The sequence below is a fragment of the Salmo trutta genome, chromosome 15 (genome assembly GCF_901001165.1).
Source record: "Salmo trutta chromosome 15, fSalTru1.1, whole genome shotgun sequence".
Classification (NCBI taxonomy): domain Eukaryota; kingdom Metazoa; phylum Chordata; class Actinopteri; order Salmoniformes; family Salmonidae; genus Salmo; species Salmo trutta.
Window position 1 is genome coordinate 35,592,344 of NC_042971.1, and position 18,866 is coordinate 35,611,209.

Consider the following 18,866-nt stretch of genomic DNA (forward strand, 5'->3'; position numbering starts at 1 on the left):
ACAGAAAGAATTAAAAAAACAAATCCAATTTTGATAAACTCCCATATCTATTGGGTGAAATACACCCAATAGATATGTGTGCAATCACAGCAGCAATATTTGTGACCTGTTGCCACAAGAAAAGGGCAAAGTGTCACACCCTGATCTGTTTAACCTGTCCTTGTTATTGTCTCCACCCCCTCCAGATGTCGCTTGTTTTCCCCAGTGTATTTATCCCTGTGTTTCCTGTCTCTCTATGCCAGTTCGTCTTGTATGGCCAAGCCTATCAGTGGTTTTCCTGCGTTGCCTTTTCGCCTTTTTCTAGTCCTCCTTCCGGTTTTGACCCTTGCTTGTTCTGGGCTCTGTACCTGCCTACCTGACCATTCTGCCTGCCCTGACCTTGATCCTGCCTGCCACTTTGTACCTCCTGGACTCTGATCTGGTTATGACATTTTGCCTGTCCACGACCATTCTCTTGCCTATTCCCTTTGGATTTATTAAACATCTTAAACTCCAACCATCTGCATCCTGTGTCTGCATTTGGGTCTCGCCTAGTGTCATGATACAAACAGTAAAGAACAACCTCTATTGTAAATACAACTCATATTTATGTTGATTTATTTTCCCTTTTGTACTATTTGCACAACGTTACAACACTGTATATAGCTGTAATATGACATTTGAATTTTCTATATTCCTCTGGAACTTTTGTGAATGTAATATTTACTGTTTGTTTTTTTGTTTATCTTTGGCAATGTAAACATTTCCTATGCCAATAAAGCCCTTTGAATTGAACTGAATTGATTGAAATTCCGGTTCAGGAAAAAGATGGCGGAAGTGGATGCTGAGTTTGAATCAAGCAGCGTGTCGAGCAAAGTTGGTGAAGACGAATGTTCTAAATGGACAAGAGTAGTAACGAAAATTGTAACAAAATGGAAATGGTTAAAAATTCAAGTGGAGGGTACATGTATGAATAATAATGAATCACTTATTGTTTGGATGTGTTTGTTGAGTAAGGTGTTTTAAACTTCGGTGTAGAGCACCCGTCAAAGGAGTTACCTCAGGGGTGACGACGGATGTTCAGGTTGAATACCTGAAGAAAATTCCTGGTGTGGTTGAGGCCTGGTGCCTGGTGCCTGGTGTCTGACCCGATGGGTGAATGGAGAAAAATAAGAAGTCTGTCGGTCCTGTTGTTTTTTGATAAAGAGTCATGTAAGAGCTATCGTCCCCAAACTATTGCAATGTAAGAATTGTAAAGGATTTGGCCATGTTTCAAGTGTGTGCAGACAGAGTATATTGAAGAACGGTGTGTAGAAGGACAACGGTGTTGCAATTGTGGTGGGGATCACGATCCCGAGTTCCTGGAGTGCCCCTAAAGGTGAAGGAGATTGGCCGCTCTAACCTCAATCTAATCTCCAATGCAGAGGCGATTAAAATAATTGAGAAAACAAGTGATACGAGTGAAGATATGGTAGTGGACGCACCCCAGCCTGTAGTAAATGTTTGCTGCCAGTCAAAAGATACCCTTTGTGTTAAAAAGGTGGATTTTGTGCCGTTCATTGCCACAGTTATAAACTGTACGGCACAAGTCTCAAAGAAGTCTAAAAAACGGGACATTATTGTGGCTGCGGCTGAAAAGGTTTTGGGACTGAAACATTTTACCTCTGAAGACTTGCAAGGGGTAGTTGCGCCGGAAGACCAGCCCTCCTAGGTTCCCCTTTAACCTGTGTAGGGATCAGATCGGTTTTATTTTTTATTTTTACAGAAATGTTATTTGATTTAGTTTATGAATGTATTTTTTGGTAGTTTATTTTGTTTGTTTGTATTTTGTTAAATCTTTGGGAATCCTGTTTCCATCCCGCAAAGTAGGTGGTGAGATGCACATTAAATTGCACGATTGCCAATATACCACAGAAGAAGAAGACTGAAGGAGGAGAGACTACTAGAAACTAACTAGGTTTCCCCTTTTATCTATTGATTAATTGTCAGAGTAGAGAACACATGATTTTGTGTGACTCACAATGGGTTGATATTCTACAAAGATCCAGGGATCTTGTACAGTTCAGGTAAAATAACAACCTAGTGTTTATATCCTAGGACAAATTAGCTAGTAACAGCAAGCTAGCTAGCTAAATGTCCATGAATGTTTCATATGTGTTTCAACCTGTCCCAAACTTAATATAGTTGGTTCAGTGTTCGTTTTGATATTTCAACCTGCGTGTCCTGATTGCGTCCAGATGGACAAAGTCAACATGCGTGCGATGGCACACAAGCTTGCCTGGGGTAGTCAGCATGTTATAGTCACCAATGCTCTAGATAACATGAAAACAGCCAAACCAGCTCTGCTAGGGCGAGTAAAATGGTCGGTGAGGTTCTCTCTCATTTCTGTCTGGAAGTAGCTAGCACGCTAGCCAACATTAGCCAGTTAGCTTGGGTGCTTGACTGCCATTGTGAGGTCAGAACATTCGGATCAACCCTACTCCTCGGCCAGAGCGTCCAGTGTGTGCTCTGAATGCTCCAAGCACGAAATGCTATGAATTTACAAAAGCCCAGAGCACACTCTGAACGCACTCTGGCACTCCAGAGAGAATTTACAAACACACCCATAGTCAAAAACATTTTGAATCTTAGAATGTCAAAAGATCAATAGAACTTGGTTTCCACAGGAACAATAGCAGACAGAATGTTCAGAAATCATTTGAATCACAACAAAACAATATAGTTCTCCCACCAGAATATTTTTATGTCATAAGGGCCTTCATCCATAGAACATCGTTGCCTCAGGAATGATGCCAAACAGAATGTTCAGAAATCACTTGAATTACAACAAAACCAAATGATCATTCACCATCTACTCTTGAAAGAAAGTGACATGATTCAATTCCCAACCATGAAATACCAACTTCTTCCTGTCAGAATAACTGGTGGCTTCTCTCCAGGTGAGACCTAGCTATCTCTTGAACTTAATTGGTAGTCGTTCAAGTGAAAGTAGCTTGCTTGGTAACCAAAATGTTGTGCCGTAAACTCAGGGAGAAACTTTCCCACTGAGCTCAGACATCAGTTCATCATCTAGTTTTGATTTACATTTGCTTGAGTTCTCAACTAACGAGAATTCATTGTGAAATCAACACAAAATGTCACCATGTTATTGGATTTAGGTTCAAGTTTGGTGAAAAAAAGACAAAATTCCCTTTTGGTGATGACTAATTAGTTTTCCATGTTGATTCAATGTCATCACATTGAATTTTTTGTTGAAATGACGTCAAAACAACGTTGATTCAACCAGTTCTTGCCCAGTGGGTTGTTGACATTTCATATTCATCTCTGTCTAGTGTGTGACACGAGACAAATGAGCTCCTCAGCCATGCTGGGCACCACTTCCACGCAGATGCAGGCTCCATACATGTGGCCTCAGCAGCCCAAGGGGTCATGGGTCCACAGTCATGCCCAGGTGTACTACCCACAGACATGGACAAGGAGGACCCAGGGCTACCTATCCCATTCTGCCACCCAGGCCCAACGGGTGTCTGCCCAGTACATGCAGAGTGCGCTCCTCTGGCTGCCTCAACACCAGCTACACCAAGACCAGCGTGTCACACAGTGGAGGCCTGAGTCAAGCAGGATGGCCTACCAGGCTAGGGTCCCCTGGTCCTACAGGCAACACCTCACAGGAGGGCCCATGGATGCTAGGATGTACCCTATATTTTCCACAGAGCCCCAACAAGCCCCCACTGGCCTCCTCCCTCAGGCCGGAGACAGCAGCACTCACCTGGCCCCTCACCATCAGCTTGGAGGTCCCTTCCAGGCAGGCTCCAACCACCCTCTGTTCGAGTTCCAGAGCTATAGCCTCAGGACTGCAAGAGTCTCCCAGGCCTCTCTGACCCAGGTCACCTGCCCCAGCCTGTCCCTGCAGGGGTTAGGAGATAGTTCCCTGCCTGCAGTCACCTCACTGGAGGAGGCTATGAAGATTTTCCACTGTGAGTCTGAGGATGAACCCAGGCAGCAGGCTGAGGCTGGGCTGAGTGTTCTGGTGCCACAGGAAGTGTTGTCCAGCCCCACACAAGAGGGTTCAGGCAGAGGTCAGTGTCCCTCCACCCTGGATCACTCCCTGGACCAGGAAGACCTAGAGGCCTGTATGCAGCGCCTGCTGGAGTCGCAGGGATCAGAGGGGTCTGTGGGCATAGCCGCAGCAGGGGAGTCTGGCATGGAGTTCTTCTATGAGGTAGACAGCCTGGGCAGCCTGTGTGACCTCCAGCTGTTTGGACAGTGTGTGTCCAGCAGCAACACAGAGGAGGGCAGTGCCAACAACAACATGGATAACTGAAATAACCACATCTTTTAACCTTATTTTCATGTTCATTCATTATTTTTTTATTACAAAAGCATTATCATTAAAAATGGATTGTTGAAAAATCCTAAAGACTCATGACTGCTTCATTACTGAACTACCAAGTACTCTAGATTATATAGTTGAGTGTGAAAATGTTCTGCACATTGACACAATCAAAAGATGAAGTAGAGATGAGGGCCATTAAGAGAGAGCAATGAGTCATAGCAGTGTGTGTTATTCCCATGAGAGGCATAAAGAGTCAAATCCATTTAAATGCTCTACTTACTTATTCATCAAACACTACAAGGGTGGCACAGTGCAAATATAGGGAGTGTACTTGAATAACACGCTACTGTGTAAAGTATGTAGAAAGGGTACAGTGAAGGAACAAAATAGAATGCCATGATAAGTGAGGCGGAAGATTGCCATTACTCAATCTTCCCCAGATTGAGTAACGGAGGTTCCACACCACTGAGGCTTTGTAGGATCACGCAGCAACAGGTGACACACACAGACACACACAAAAACACACACACACACACACACACACACACACACACACACACACACACACACACACACACACACACACACACACACACACACACACACACACACACACACACCAAAGCCTCTGATTACACAGAACTCACCACTAAACCAGGGCAATTACAAGGCTCGCCGGAGCTCAGCTCAGGAGGGCTTCAGACTCGGGTCTCAAGAGGCCTAGCCCTGCAGGCGTCAACATCAAGGATGGAACGTTGGTTTAGGAGAGTGATGAAAATTTTAAATGGTCTGAGGAATTAGCCAACAGCCTGGAAAGGCAGGTATGTTCCCCCCTCCTCACCCCACTCCCCTCCCACTAACCCACCTGCCTGGCCTGCGATCCCCCCCGAGGGCAGTTCCCATGGATGGTGCCAAGTTGAAAATGCTCTGCAGGGTCTGGGGGAGAGGCAGGCAGGAATGATAAGAATAAAGTCGGCTGCAGATAGAGACATGCCCATTCTGCCTGGCAGTGAAGATGGCCATCATTCTTTCATTCACACATTTACAGGGGCACGTGGGTGGGTGCGTACACACACACACACACACACACACACACACACACACACACACACACACACACACACACACACACACACACACACACACACACACACACACACACACTTGTATTGACACTGTTGTTTTATTAGAGAATATATCTTATGGACATGTTTAAACATACCAGCTACAGTAAGTAGATAGGAAAGGAAAATACAAATGGCATTCCACAGATAATGTCAACATTATTTTTACTGGGGGCCATGAATGTGCATATGCAAAGTAGAAAAGCTAAACTATTAAGGGAAAAACATGACATGGAGTCTATATTTAACATAAAGGGAAAAAGTCTAAGTGATTTAAATGAGCTCATGGTTCTATATACAGTATACATATTTACATTAAAGCTTTCCTTCTCTGACAACATACCAAAGTAATGAAGGGCGGTAACAGGGCCTTTGAGAGGCCCAAATAACCAAAGAATCATAACATCTGGCAATGAATGATCAATCAAAGACTGCCATAAAAAATAAGACACAATCAAAATACTATGTACAAAAAAAAATCGAATACAACTGCTGGTCTCTTTAGCTCGAGACACCTCTCCCATCACATCCAAGGGGAAGGGAATAGAATAGATCCCTGACTGTTTTCAATTCCAGGACAGTTCTGTACAATCCAGTCACAGCGTGACTCCCTCCTCTGGACAGTCATGTCCTTCACGCTCCGTCAGTTTCAAGATTACAACCTTTCTCTGGAGACACTTGGCCAACGAGCTTGGCTGACGATCCAGAAGCTTTGGGTAGTCCTCTGCTGCTGGCTGCAGTGTGTCATGGGGGATAGAGTCCTGTGGTACTTCCTCTGGTAGGGGTATGGAGTCCTGTGGTACTTCTTGTGATACCTCCACCCCCTGGGCCAGCAGCATGCTGGTGATATCTGTGTAGCCTCCCCTCACAGCCAGGTGAAGAGGGGTGAGGCCCTGCTCGTCTGACAGATTGGCGCCCTCAGGGCAGTGGACCAGAAGCTCTTTGAAGACCTCACAGTGTCCCCCTTCTGCGGCCAGGTGGCAGGGGGTACGCAGGTTTTGGTTGGTGCAGTAGGGGTCTGCCCCTTCCTCGATCAGCATCTTCACTGTGGGCAGGTGGCCGCGCTGAGCAGCGAGGTGAAGGGCGGTAAGACCCTGGGTGGTCCGGGCCTGGATATCTGCATCATGCTTGACTAAGAGGCGAGAGGTGCTGGTGTGGCCTGTCTCAGCCGCCACATGGAGGGGGGTGTGGAGGCCCGTGGAGGTCATGTGGACGTCTGCCCCCAGCTCTATCAGGATCCTTGCCACCCTGTACTGCCCCCTATGGGACGCCATGTGCAGCGGGGTGCGCCCATCAGTGGTCTGCCCATCTATGTCCGCCCCGGCCTGCTTCACCAGCAATTTGACGATGCCCAGGTGGCCCTGCCAGGCAGCCAAGTGAAGCACCGTCCAGTCATCTCTGCCCTTCACATGGACGTCTGCCCCGCGGCTTAGCAGCACCCTGACCACGTTCTCCTGGCCATGCTGGCAGGCGATGTGTGCGGGTGTACGTCCCTGGGCGTCCGTCTCATTGATGGAGGCGCCGCGGTCCAGCAGTAGGCGGGTGATGGCCTCGTCCCCGTTCTGAGCAGCACAGTGCAGGGCTGTGTATTGGTCCTCGTCCCGGGCATTGGCGTTGGTGCTCCGGCGGCCTAGCAGCAGCTCGGCCAGGCCCTTCAGGTGCTTCTCGGTGGCCAGGTGGAGGGGGGTGGAGCCGTGGGCATTGGCCAGGTTGGTGTTGGCATGGTTAAGGAGCAGGAACTTGACGGCCTCCTCGTTGGCCTGCGTGACGGCGTGATGGAGCAGGCTGTAGCCGCCCTCCAATAGGAGATCCACGTCCTGAGGCTGCAGAATCTTCATCAGCTTGGACATGTCTTTGGTACGGATGGCGTCGCTCAGCTTCCTCCTCTGCACCTCCCCAGAGTCTAAACAACAAGGAGATAGAAGACACAGTATATAGTCAGGGACAAAACCACATGAAGTTATCCTGAAGTTAAAGAGACACTCTGCATGCTCCAGAAGCCATTCAGAACTGTACTACTTATATGTAGGATATAACACCATGAGAAACGAGAATTCCTGTCATCTGTTAAAGGAAACCATAGACAATGCCAAGGCACAGCCATTCTTACCACAGGTATTCTCTTTCTCAAAGGAGAGGGTAATGGAGTCTTGAGAGGAGAAGGCAGAGTCTACAGAGGAGATTCCTGACAGTCTCTTGCTGGTGTTGTCTTTGCTGGGACAGCAGTCCTCCTTCACATGATCAAAGCTCCGAGATATCCCAGAGTCTACCTGGCTCAGCAGCTCTGATAGGCTGTAGTCTTTCTCTGGCAACATGGCAGACTTGGGCCTGACTGGCTTCTGCTCTTTATTCTGTTGGAGACACAGCTATGTTAGAAATACAATAACAAACCCCTTGACTCCTTGGCTCTTTGACAACCTTTATGTTGACATGTTGTTAAAACATCTAGTTATGTAGCTATGTACACTACCATCCAAAAGTTTGGGGTCACTTAGAAATGTGTTTTTTTTGTCCATTAAAATAACATCAAATTGATCAGAAATACAGTGTAGACATTGTTAAGCTGCCAGTTGAGGACTTGTGAGGCGTCTGTTTCTCAAACTAGACACTAATGTACTTTTTCGCTTGCTCAGCTGTGCACCGGGGGCCTCCCACTCCTCTTTCTATTCTGTTTAGAGCCAGTTTGCGCTGTTCTGTGAAGTGAGTAGTACACAGCGTTGTATGAGATCTTCAGTTTCTTGGCAATTTCTCGCATGGAATAGCCTTCATTTCTCAGAACAAGAATATACTGACTAGTTTCAGAAGAAAGGCCTTTGTTTCTGGCCATTTTGAGCCTGTAATCGAACCCACAAATGCTGATGCTCCAGATACTCAACTAGTCTAAAGAAGGGCAGTTTTATTGCTTATTTAATCAGAACAACAGTTTTCAGCTGTGCTAACATAATTGCAAAAGGGTTTTCTAATAATCAATTAGCCTTTTAAAATGATAAACTTGCATTAGCTAACACAACGTGCCATTGGAACACAGGAGTGATGGTTGCTGATAATGGGCCTCTGTACGCCTATGTAGATATTCCATTAAAAATAAGCCATTTCCAGCTACAACAGTCATTTACAGGCAGGGGAATATACGTGAATGGTATGTGTGGTTCTACCTGGTCAGTGGTTAGTCCATTGCAGTGGTTATTCTCAGGCATAGGAGTTTGGTTCTTGGACTCCTCTTGGGGTTTAGAACACAGCTCCTCGGCTTCTGATGTGATTTCTGCAGATAGAAGACAACAAAGGTCAGGTTTGATGTACAGAATAGCATCCCATGGTTTAAATTTCACCTTTTCAGAAAACGATATGTACAGTACATCATGACTTTGTATATGTACTACTACACTTGAATTGTGTTCTTCCTGCTTTCAAGCCTCAAGATAAACACAAACACCCATCCCTTACAGACATAGGCCCCATTGGGTCTGTACTCACCCTGGAAGCTGGGTCTGGCATCAGGTAAGGGGGCCCAGCAGCGCTGCATGAGGCTCAGGAACCCCGTGCAGGCCTGGGGTCGACTCCGGGGCACAACATTGAGATCGGGACGTACCCCTCTCACCACCTTCACCATGATCTGCAGGATGTTGTTCTCCCCTGGAGGAAATAGAGGACATAAAGATACAATCAACACAATTTATAAGACACATTGATACACTTCGTTAATTTCTCTACTGTTCATATGATAACTCAGTCCAAAAGGTGTACCAGACCCCATTATTCAAAAGACAAATTAGAGCCTGGATCATAACAATGAATTATGCCTTGATCGTGTGCTGGTGAAAGTATGGAAAAGCAACATAAACAAATGTCTGGGTAGGACCGATTCAAGTATGTACCCCTCATTATCATCTTTCTGTATGCTCAGATAAGGAAGGCATATAGATGTTTTGTTAGAGAAGTAGAGTTAAATGCCAGAAGACACATTTCAGTTGAAGGCATTCAGTTGTACAACTAACCTTTCCTTTCCCTTTCTCTCCCACACCAAGCCTGGAAAAACATCTCAGACTTTCTTGGTCATGGTATCTTTGTTATCAGGCATTGGGACCAGCCCGCAAGCCAGTCAATGATTCAAAGCAAACAGAGGCAGTGGAGATAAGCTCAGATCACCATGGCTTCTTTAGTAGCTTTAATAGCATTCAATAGAAGGACGAGGAACATGGGAGGAGAGTGCTTTTCTAGGGCTTCATTAATGGCGGACACAGGTGCCGGTGCCAAGGATGTCAATGCCCTGATCAAGAGCTTTCAATTCAAAGGATATGCCTGGGGCAAACACCTGTCAGCCTGCCTCAATGGAATTCACCAGGTAAACACTCAACGGCACTGTCAATATGTGCACTGTGACTAAACGTCTGTTACCTTCACTTAGTGAGAAGCAGGACAAACTAACATGGGTGGTCATGTCACAAGGAGTCTATGGGCTTAATCACGGTCCAGAAACCAGGCCTTTTGAGTTTAAGAAAGACTAGGAGTGAATATTATAAGACAAACCCTAAAGGACTACAACATGTCTCACACCAATCCTCAACCCATCCATACATTTCCTCAACATGTCTCACCTTGGTAAGGTTTCTTCTGTGTTAGAATTCCCCAGATGACTATCGAAAAGCTGTAACAGGAAGGGAACAACAGGTCAGTATCAAGGAATACTAATAAAGGTGATCAATGATTGAACTCACTATGTGTTGTCCAAGCATCATTTATAACTGATAATATACATCCATTTCATATTCATAGTGATTAAAACCAATGTTGTGAAAACAAACAATGGAAGGGAGAATTGAAAAAAAAAACATCATGACTATGCATTAACACGACAACGTTCCACTCCTCTGGCAGACAAGGACAGAGAGAAGTGAAGGTGAAGAGGCTCACCTGTAGACGTCATGCTTAGTGTCTGATACCCTGTCCTTCTCAATGATGCTCTCCGGCGGCAGATAGGCGATGGTGCCACAGAACCCGTCACGGCTGATTTCATCAACTCTGGATAGGCCGTTCCACCGGGCCAGACCAAAATCTGATATCTGAAGGGGAGATATGAGATACAAAATATATCTTATTAAGACAAGAACCTACCTGATCTCTCCCTTTCCCATTTGTTGTCATGGCTATGGCTACCTATGACTAACTTTAGCCTCAAGCTGATGGCTGAGCCCTTATTGTATTCTATGCACCCAGAGCCCTGATGAGGGCAGAGGCAGCCACGTCCTGTCCCAGTCTGAGGGTGCTTCCCAGCCACGTCCTGTCCTAGCCTGTGGGTGCTTTCCTTACCTCTCGTGTCAGGAGTTGAGGACCTGTTTGACTGTGAGTTACATGTGTGGGCGAGCAGCTGAACACACACTCAGTCAGTGTTGGCAGAGTACTGTACTCAGCCTGTTAAGACAGGCCCAGGCTCCTTGTTTACATCATGGTATTAAAACAGATGAGGTTCCCACCCATTTTTTCTCCACCTCCATTAGTCATCCAGTGGGAGGTAGGAGAGCAGGTGGGCTGGGAGGGAGACACCTTTCTGCCCGTAGCATGTGTGTGCAGCAGGGCAGCCGTTTAAAGCAAAATGAAAGTAAAAAAAAGATTTCCTCCCTCTATACATCTCAGCTGAAATTCACATCTGAGCAAATCCTATTAAAGGACATACCACATGAAAGCTCTTGAGTTTGGGCTGTTGTTTTAAAGAGTCACTCTGTAGTAGAAATTACATAATTTGGGTGAAAGTTTGCTAAATGCACACTACAAGGTAAAATCTGACTTTTCTATTGGACAGTGTATTGATTTTACATATTTATGTCTCAAATGTGAAAGCACTGCCCACACAGTGCCCTGTACAAACTCCAACAAACACACCAAGTAACTGTTGTCTCACCTTGACATGGTAGTGTGCGTCCAGTAGGATGTTGGCAGGTTTAAGGTCCAGGTGCAGGAGGGGTGGGCTCATGCAGTGCAGGAAATTCATTCCCACCGCCGTCTCGTGGATGATCCTGAAGCGCAGCTCCCAGGGCAGAGGCTCAGCAGCCAGCAGGGTCTCCAGGGAGCCTGTCTCCATGTACTCCATCACCAGGCCCTGGGGGTCGCCACAGATCCCATACACTGGCAGGATGTAGCGAAACTTAGCCGCCTCCATCTTCTTAGCCTCCTCCAGCAGCTCTGCTCGCTCCCTACAGTGGACATGCTTGTCTGTTAACTTACTTAGACTTCATCACACCAAGTGGGCATAAAGCCCTCATATACCTGTCTGTTTAGACTGAACTACATAACTCATACAGATAACAGTGAATTTAAATGTAGCTGTCTTCGTAAATCTGCCCATCCATCTACGTCCCTCGATCCACAACAAATTTGTAAAATGCTGTTATTTTATCTTACTTACACAGGTATTCAAAGGCTTGTTAAAATAGCAGCACTTGAAAAACCTTTTACCATCGACCCAAATTACACGAGGGAATACAAGGAGACAGCAAACTGAGATGCATGAGCTTTCCTATGCATGAACCTGTCTCTCTGACAGGTTAAATCAGTGAACCCCTGCAGACATGACGAATTTATGGGACAGAGATTCTCCAAGTATGGCAGCCAGGCAGATCTGTCCCAGCGACATTCCTCATTTAGCCTAAGAATCCAACTGGGTTTGGAGTTATGAACACAACAGACCTCTTGTTCCCTGTGCTCATGTTGCTCAACCTTTGAACAATTATCTATTTATTACCTTTATCAGTGTTAGACCGACTAGGCTAGCAGACTCAAACAGAGCCGTGCAGCCCATCACCACTGAGCTCAGAAAGAGATCTAAAGAGAGGTGGCTTTGGGAAAAAAACTTGGAGAAACTACTTAATCTCGTGAATAATGTGTGTGTATACGGTAGTGTCTTCACTACAAAGGCAATGAGCAACAACTTGGGTTTTCAAAGGATTCATTCAAAATTAAATCAGCATGCTGATAAGATCTTAAAAAGTAAAAAGCGAAATAAACGATGTAGTGTAGTCTCTCTGTCACTAAGGCAACCATTTCTTTATGTTTCGAGGGGGACAATTCCATGGTAATGAATTACGTTGAGACTCAGACTTTTTACTTTAAAATATATACCAAACAAAAAAACATTGATTTCAAAGTTTAAAAAAACATACAACTCTATGCACAACCACTACTTTTAACAATTTCCACCGAAAAGTTTACAAAAACACATTTACAAGAAGAACTGTGCAGATACAAGTTTTATAACAGAAAACTGAGGGAGATTTACCGTAAATCTGTTACCAAACTTTTGCGTCTGTAAAGTTTTTCCAGTAAATGTTTTTTAAATTCATTTACTGTGTACATTGTTCAAAGTGTCATTGTGCATAGAGTTTTACGGTTTGTTAAACTTTGAAATCAATGTTTTTTTTTTTTACATACACTTAGAAGTGAAAAATTGGAGTCACAGGGTAATTCCGATATCGTGGAATTGCCAAGGTGTATATTACCAAATCATTCAAGTTCAATAAAAGTGTAAGCCATTTCATTAAATAAATCTGACAAGCATTAAAAATCTGTGCAAATGTGTGGAGTTAGGAGAGTGTTTTACACAAGAGACTTTTCTGTTTCCATCTACACGGCACCAGTGTCTCACTCACACCACCTCCTCACCCCGACCCTCTACAAAAAATATAAAAAATACACTAATAATACTACCACTCGCACTTTACTTTTTCCTCCTTTACTAGCTTTGACCTTGCTGATAGCTTTGAGGAAAAATGTACTTACAATGACTGTGATATGTGGTTGTCCCACCTAGCTATTTTAAGATGAATGCACTAATTGTAAATTGCTCTGGATTAGATTGCCTGCTAAATTACAAAAAAAAATCTAAAATTTTATTTTCAGGCGGTCATTTCACTAAAAGGGCATTATCATGATTTTCACAGTATTATTCCAACATCATAGTGTGGAAATATATATAGAACAAGTTATTGAAACAGGTGGGTCCACCCCAAAGTGCTGTGTGTCATGATGACACACGTCTCCATCAATGAGAGAAGATTTGAAAGACAAGATGGCGGCATACACATTGTTGGATTACTTCATGGACCAAACATTTATTTTGAATTCAAACAAACCACCTGCAACTGGACACTGACATTTTAGAAGGTAAATGTTTGGCTGAATCCAGAACAAAGGTAGTATCCCCAAGTTAAAGTGTTTTATATATATTTCAACACTGAGGTTGGAATAATACTGTGAAATTGTTAAAATTATGATAATGCCCTTTTAAGAGCTGTTTGAAAAGACTGCCTGAAATTTCAACCTGATTTGGTGGGATGGAATTTTGGCCTGCATGGTGATATCACCAGGCGGTAAATTAGTTAGACTGGGGGGCCAGTACACAAATATATATATATTTTTTAAATGCATGAAATGTATGCATTCACTACTGTAAGTCGCTCTGGATAAGAGCGTCTGCTAAATGACTAAAATGTCAAATGTAATAAGAAAGAGAGTTCCAAAACTCTTTGCCAATAACAGATCGTTTTCAGTTTTCCCTTCCCCACAGTCCTAGCAAAATTCTTGCTTGAGAAATTGCTCTTTGCTATGAAGCTTTGTGTATTTTTTAAATATTTTTGACCATTTTAATTTAAAACAAACACAGTACGGTACTTAATTGTTACCACCCAAAATAATAAAGTTGGTTGAAAATTCTCTGTGCTACGCCAAACAGTAGCTATCCTGTAACGGCTAATGGAGCATCACATTAGAGCGTTACAATTCACTAGCTAGCTTTGAGTCAGAGGAGTGTGTGGAGGCAGGGAGCAGGCAGGCAAATGACAGTTTATGTACTTTGAAGATGTTGAGAGAAGATAGCCTCTTTAGCTCAGGTTCAATGGGTGCCATGAGTCTAGCGACTATGGATTGGAGGAGGATGTCAATGCTTGTCATTGGCAAAGCTAAAGAACTTCCTCCTTGTGCTTTGTATCCGACATATTTTTCTTTGTGAATGTTTTGCAAAAGCAATAGGGTAGAGAAGTGAGATAAATGGTCATAGGAAGTAACACAATCAAACACAAATAAAGGAGTCAATAAACTCTGTTGTGTTTGTCTGCTAAAGCACGATTCCATGTATATGTCAACCTGAGAATGCACAAATAAAGTTAGTTATTTTCAAATGAAACCACATTCATAATTATCCTTAAGGTCTATATGTTGGAGTTCAGGCTTTATTTGAAAAGTTTAAGTAGGTGATTGCATGAATTTTGACCATTACAGAGTAGGTGTCCAAGTCTCAAAAAAGGCTTTTCAGTCAATGATATTTCACGACTTAGTTAATGAAGCAATATTGAAGTGTCTTGAGTTTTGTTTGCGTGTTCTACAGTCTTGTAAAGATAGGAGGTGACTGGGACAGGCAATGTAACATCCATAACCTTTTTAAGGAAAAGTTTTTAAAAAACATGCACTACATCGGTTCATCTTGAAACTTTCTCTTTAAAGCCAACTTTCATCAAGGTTTTATATGGTCTATAACTGGGATCTCTTTTCATTATCGTATCTTTTTTCAGCGTTATGATATCTGTACCTTCCATAACGGCGGTGGATGTGATGGATATTGATGTATCATATCTTATCTTCAGAAGCTTGTGCATTCAACACATTTTGTCTGCTTGTTCCAGGATGTATTCTTCAGACTTGTACTGAAGCAAATATTGATATCTTGAAAATTATGTGTTTTAGCTAAAATTCTCTTGGAAAATATATGCTGAAATGCATTTCTCATACGTGGCAGTACTTTTTTAGATAGATAGAAAGATGAGAAGAGTGTTTATCAACAATCTGTGAATAGTGCTGGACCCAATTTCCCAAAAGCACCTTAAGGTTAAGTTCATCGTTAAAACCATAGGATTTTTTTTATTTCACCTTTATTTAACTAGGCAAGTCAGTAAAGAACAAATTCTTATTTACAATGACGGCCTACCCCCACCAAACCCGTACAACACTGAGCCAATTGTGAGTCACCCTATCCCATTCACCACCGGATGGGATGCAGCCTGGATTTGATCGGGAGCCCATTGGAGCCAGGATCATATTGTTCTAAGATGAACTTAGCCTCAAGATGCTTTTGGGGAAACTGAGCCCGTGTCTTTTTCAAATGAAAGCCCCCCAAAATATACTGACTTCATCCAGTGTCCAGAAAAATGCATTTGCACTATAGAGACATGTATATTGTTTTATTATCATATTTTGTTACAATAGTTCTGAAAAATAATGTTTATACAAAATTGTAATTCAACTGTTGAAGGTTCATTTTGAGATGAAGAGAAAAAAAATACCTATTAAGGGTATGGTGCCTGGTCTTGTATTATATTCAGGCTACCTGTTATTATGCAATCTTAAGATACTATGCCTTCTGTTGACATTTTAAAAAACATTCCGAATGACAACAAATTATAGATTTTGATCAAGAAATCTGTAAGAAATGAATGTCTATTTCAGACTCTGTGACATCCATAATGGAAAGTTTAACATCTATAACGGTTGGTTTTCCTCTACGAAGTAATAATGTAAATGACAATCTTTTCAAAATCAGCGTTTTTGTGTTCAGCTACGCCTTTCCTTCGAAAATGCAATCCATGTTTTGACCTAAGACTTACAAACTCACAGACATATGCTAATATGTTCCGTCTTCCCAAAAAGCTTGTCCATTTAATGTAACATCCATTCTTACTTGCTTTATTTCTCCAACATATCAATATTTACAAGTCCGCTTTTTGGGGGATACACTCCTCTCAAGGGGTACTATAGACACACACATCAAAAGTTTCATTTATATTTTTTTGTCCATTCTGTGAGACATTTAAGTTAGGATTTTGCATGCTAATGTAATATCCATAACGCTGCCCTAAATGACTCAAATGTAATATACACTGAGTATACAAAACATTAAGAATACCTTCCTAATATTGAGTTGCACCCCCCTCTCAGAACAGCCTCAATTCATCAGGACATGGACTCTGCAAGGTGTCAAAAGCATTCCACAGGGATGCTGGCCCATGTTGACTCCAATGCTTCCCACAGTTGTGTCAAGTTGGTTGGATGTCCTTTGGGTGGTGGACCATTCTTGATACACACAGGAAACTGTTGAGCGTGAAAAACCCAGCAGCATTGCAGTTCTTGACACAAACCGGTGCGCCTGGCACCTACTACCATGCCCAGGCACTTAAATCTCTGAATGGCACACATGCACAATCCATGTCTCAATTGTCTCAAGGCTTAGAAATCCTTCTTTGACCTGTCTTCTCCCCTTCATCTAGTTTGTCATAGAAAGAACAGGTGTTCTTAATGTTTTGTACACTCAGTGTAAGTGTCTGTTACTAAATCTCTCAACAAATTGTCAACAGCAGAAAGTTCAGCCTGTGGTCTGTGGGTATATTGCCTCAAGTTAAATTAAGTTTAGGAGCAACCTGATCCAATCATTTTATTGAAAGCTGTAAAAGCTCTCAAAACGACAGAGGCCTCTTAAATACAATGTTCCCAACCTCATTCTCTGACACCTTCAGAAACATTAACTTGATATGCCACAAAAAAAAAAGTCAAATGCACTAATATTTCTCACTGCTGGTGAACGTCAATAACACTTGTTGTGCCAAAGGAATGAAAGGATATTGTACAGATTCTTTAGATAATGTGTTGTAAATTATTTACACATCCACTCCGCTACATTTTGAAATCAAGTAGGAAAGTAATATTGAAAGTAAATTTAGACTTGGTAGTCGTCTTTTTGAGGCTCCCGGAGGGAGTTGGGTCAGGGTGGTGACATGGCGTTCTACGGAGTGTTGTAAGAGAGGAAGGAGCGTGCTAGCGTAATGTTGAACTTTCCCCCCCAGCACACCATGTTACACGCACACACACTTGGGACAACACCTGGCATAAAGGTCATACTACTTCTCATAATCATGAGTCAAAACAAACATCCTCACCAAACTGAAGAAGAGGTTACATTCCAGAGACATAGTGTAATGTCTGGCAGGGTCTCCTGGACAAAGGGCCAGGCATTAGAGTAAAGAAGACTGATCTGTTCATCGGAGCCAGCCGCCTTTGTGGCTGGCTCCGATAATTGTGGTGGTAATGCTACCAGGGGTGAAAGAGTCCTCTTTCCCACAGTACAGCAGAGCATGAGGGTGTATCACATAAAAAAATCTAGCCAAACATTCTTGAACTCGTCAAACATTCACAGGTGTACTGCTCAAGGGCCCTTCATTGTAACCGCATGTGAATGACTGCTATGTGTTCACCTCAAAAACATCGACATTTACATAATAGAAATGTACCCCCATAATGTCCACCCTCCAGAACCCACAAGATGATGAGTCTGTGACATAAGGCTGACTAAGTTTCCAGCATACGTCACACCCTCAGATAGATGAACGAACTCATAGAGAACTACTGCTTTTTAGTCTGAAGCCCACAGAGGATATCAAACATAACATGTAATCTAAGCTAAATACTTTAAACAACATTCTTCACACCCCCACACACCATCAATCCCAGAATAAAAACAGCTGTCCAACATACTTGTCATCTACATGAAGGCAGGGCGGGCACTTGATAGCCAGCCATGTTTTCCACTGTACATGCCGGACTTTGTATACTTGTCCAAAGCCGCCCGAGCCGATCTTCTCCCAGCTCCCAAACTCAGAGGAATCAAAGGTTCTCAGCAGCCCCATATTTCCATGGGAAGGGTCCGGAACGTCCATATCAGTCTTTAGAAAGGCTTGAGTGGTGTTAAAATCCCCAAATCCTTATTTTTTTCCTCTCTAACACACATTCAGAAGAAGTAAACATACACACCTACCTACCTACTGAGAGCTCCCTTCCTTGTTTTTCCCCTCTTGCCTAACTCAATCTGGCCCCTCCTTCTCTTCAGGTGAAAGGGGAAGAGCCTATAGTTGTGACAATTTCCTGGGTCTGACCAGACAGACATTAAGTCTTTCCAGGTAGCACGCCACTGACCAGGTTTATCATTAATCTAAGCCCCTGAGCCACTACTCTCTCATATTTCTGTCCAGAAAAAAAATAGTATTTGTAAATAAGATGGAATTCAAGAACAGTGGAATGTTGGGATATCGCCCAATACCGTTGTCCACCTGAGAACCCTAACACTACCAAAGACCCTGTAAATCACCCGAGGAGACTTTCGGAATATCCTTCAACAATGGTTGGTTATGTGATATTGCCCAGATGGCTCTGGTTTGGAATGCGTGTTTATCTGGGAAGTATACTAGCCTATTCATATGAGTTATACTACCGGGATAAATGTATCTAAAACCACAAGCCTTGTCATATACCTGCCCGATTCCTTTCCTGTTCACACCGAGTGTGAGATATGCCCATGACTCAGCAGGTGTCATACATATCAGCAAACATGAACAATG

The 18,866-nt window shown here is 43.3% G+C and overlaps 2 protein-coding genes across 2 annotated transcripts; one reads left to right on the forward strand and one right to left on the reverse strand.

Annotated features, from left to right (window-relative positions):
- The first annotated feature begins 2,730 nt into the window (after window positions 1–2,730).
- Window positions 2,731–4,394, forward strand: LOC115148235 (uncharacterized). The gene is made up of 2 exons (XM_029690197.1): window positions 2,731–2,918; window positions 3,312–4,394. The coding sequence occupies exons 1-2, from the start codon at window positions 2,816–2,818 to the stop codon at window positions 4,301–4,303; spliced, it is 1,095 nt and encodes a 364-aa protein (XP_029546057.1). The 5' UTR covers window positions 2,731–2,815; the 3' UTR covers window positions 4,304–4,394.
- Window positions 4,395–5,479: 1,085 nt separating this feature from the next.
- On the reverse strand, window positions 5,480–18,420 carry ripk4 (receptor-interacting serine-threonine kinase 4). The gene is made up of 8 exons (XM_029691176.1): window positions 18,007–18,420; window positions 11,336–11,627; window positions 10,351–10,499; window positions 10,035–10,084; window positions 8,914–9,072; window positions 8,595–8,701; window positions 7,550–7,790; window positions 5,480–7,342 (listed from the first exon to the last, which is right to left on the reverse strand). Exons 1-8 carry the CDS (start codon window positions 18,186–18,188, stop codon window positions 6,036–6,038), a joined length of 2,487 nt encoding a protein of 828 aa, XP_029547036.1. The 5' UTR covers window positions 18,189–18,420; the 3' UTR covers window positions 5,480–6,035.
- Window positions 18,421–18,866: the final 446 nt, after the last annotated feature.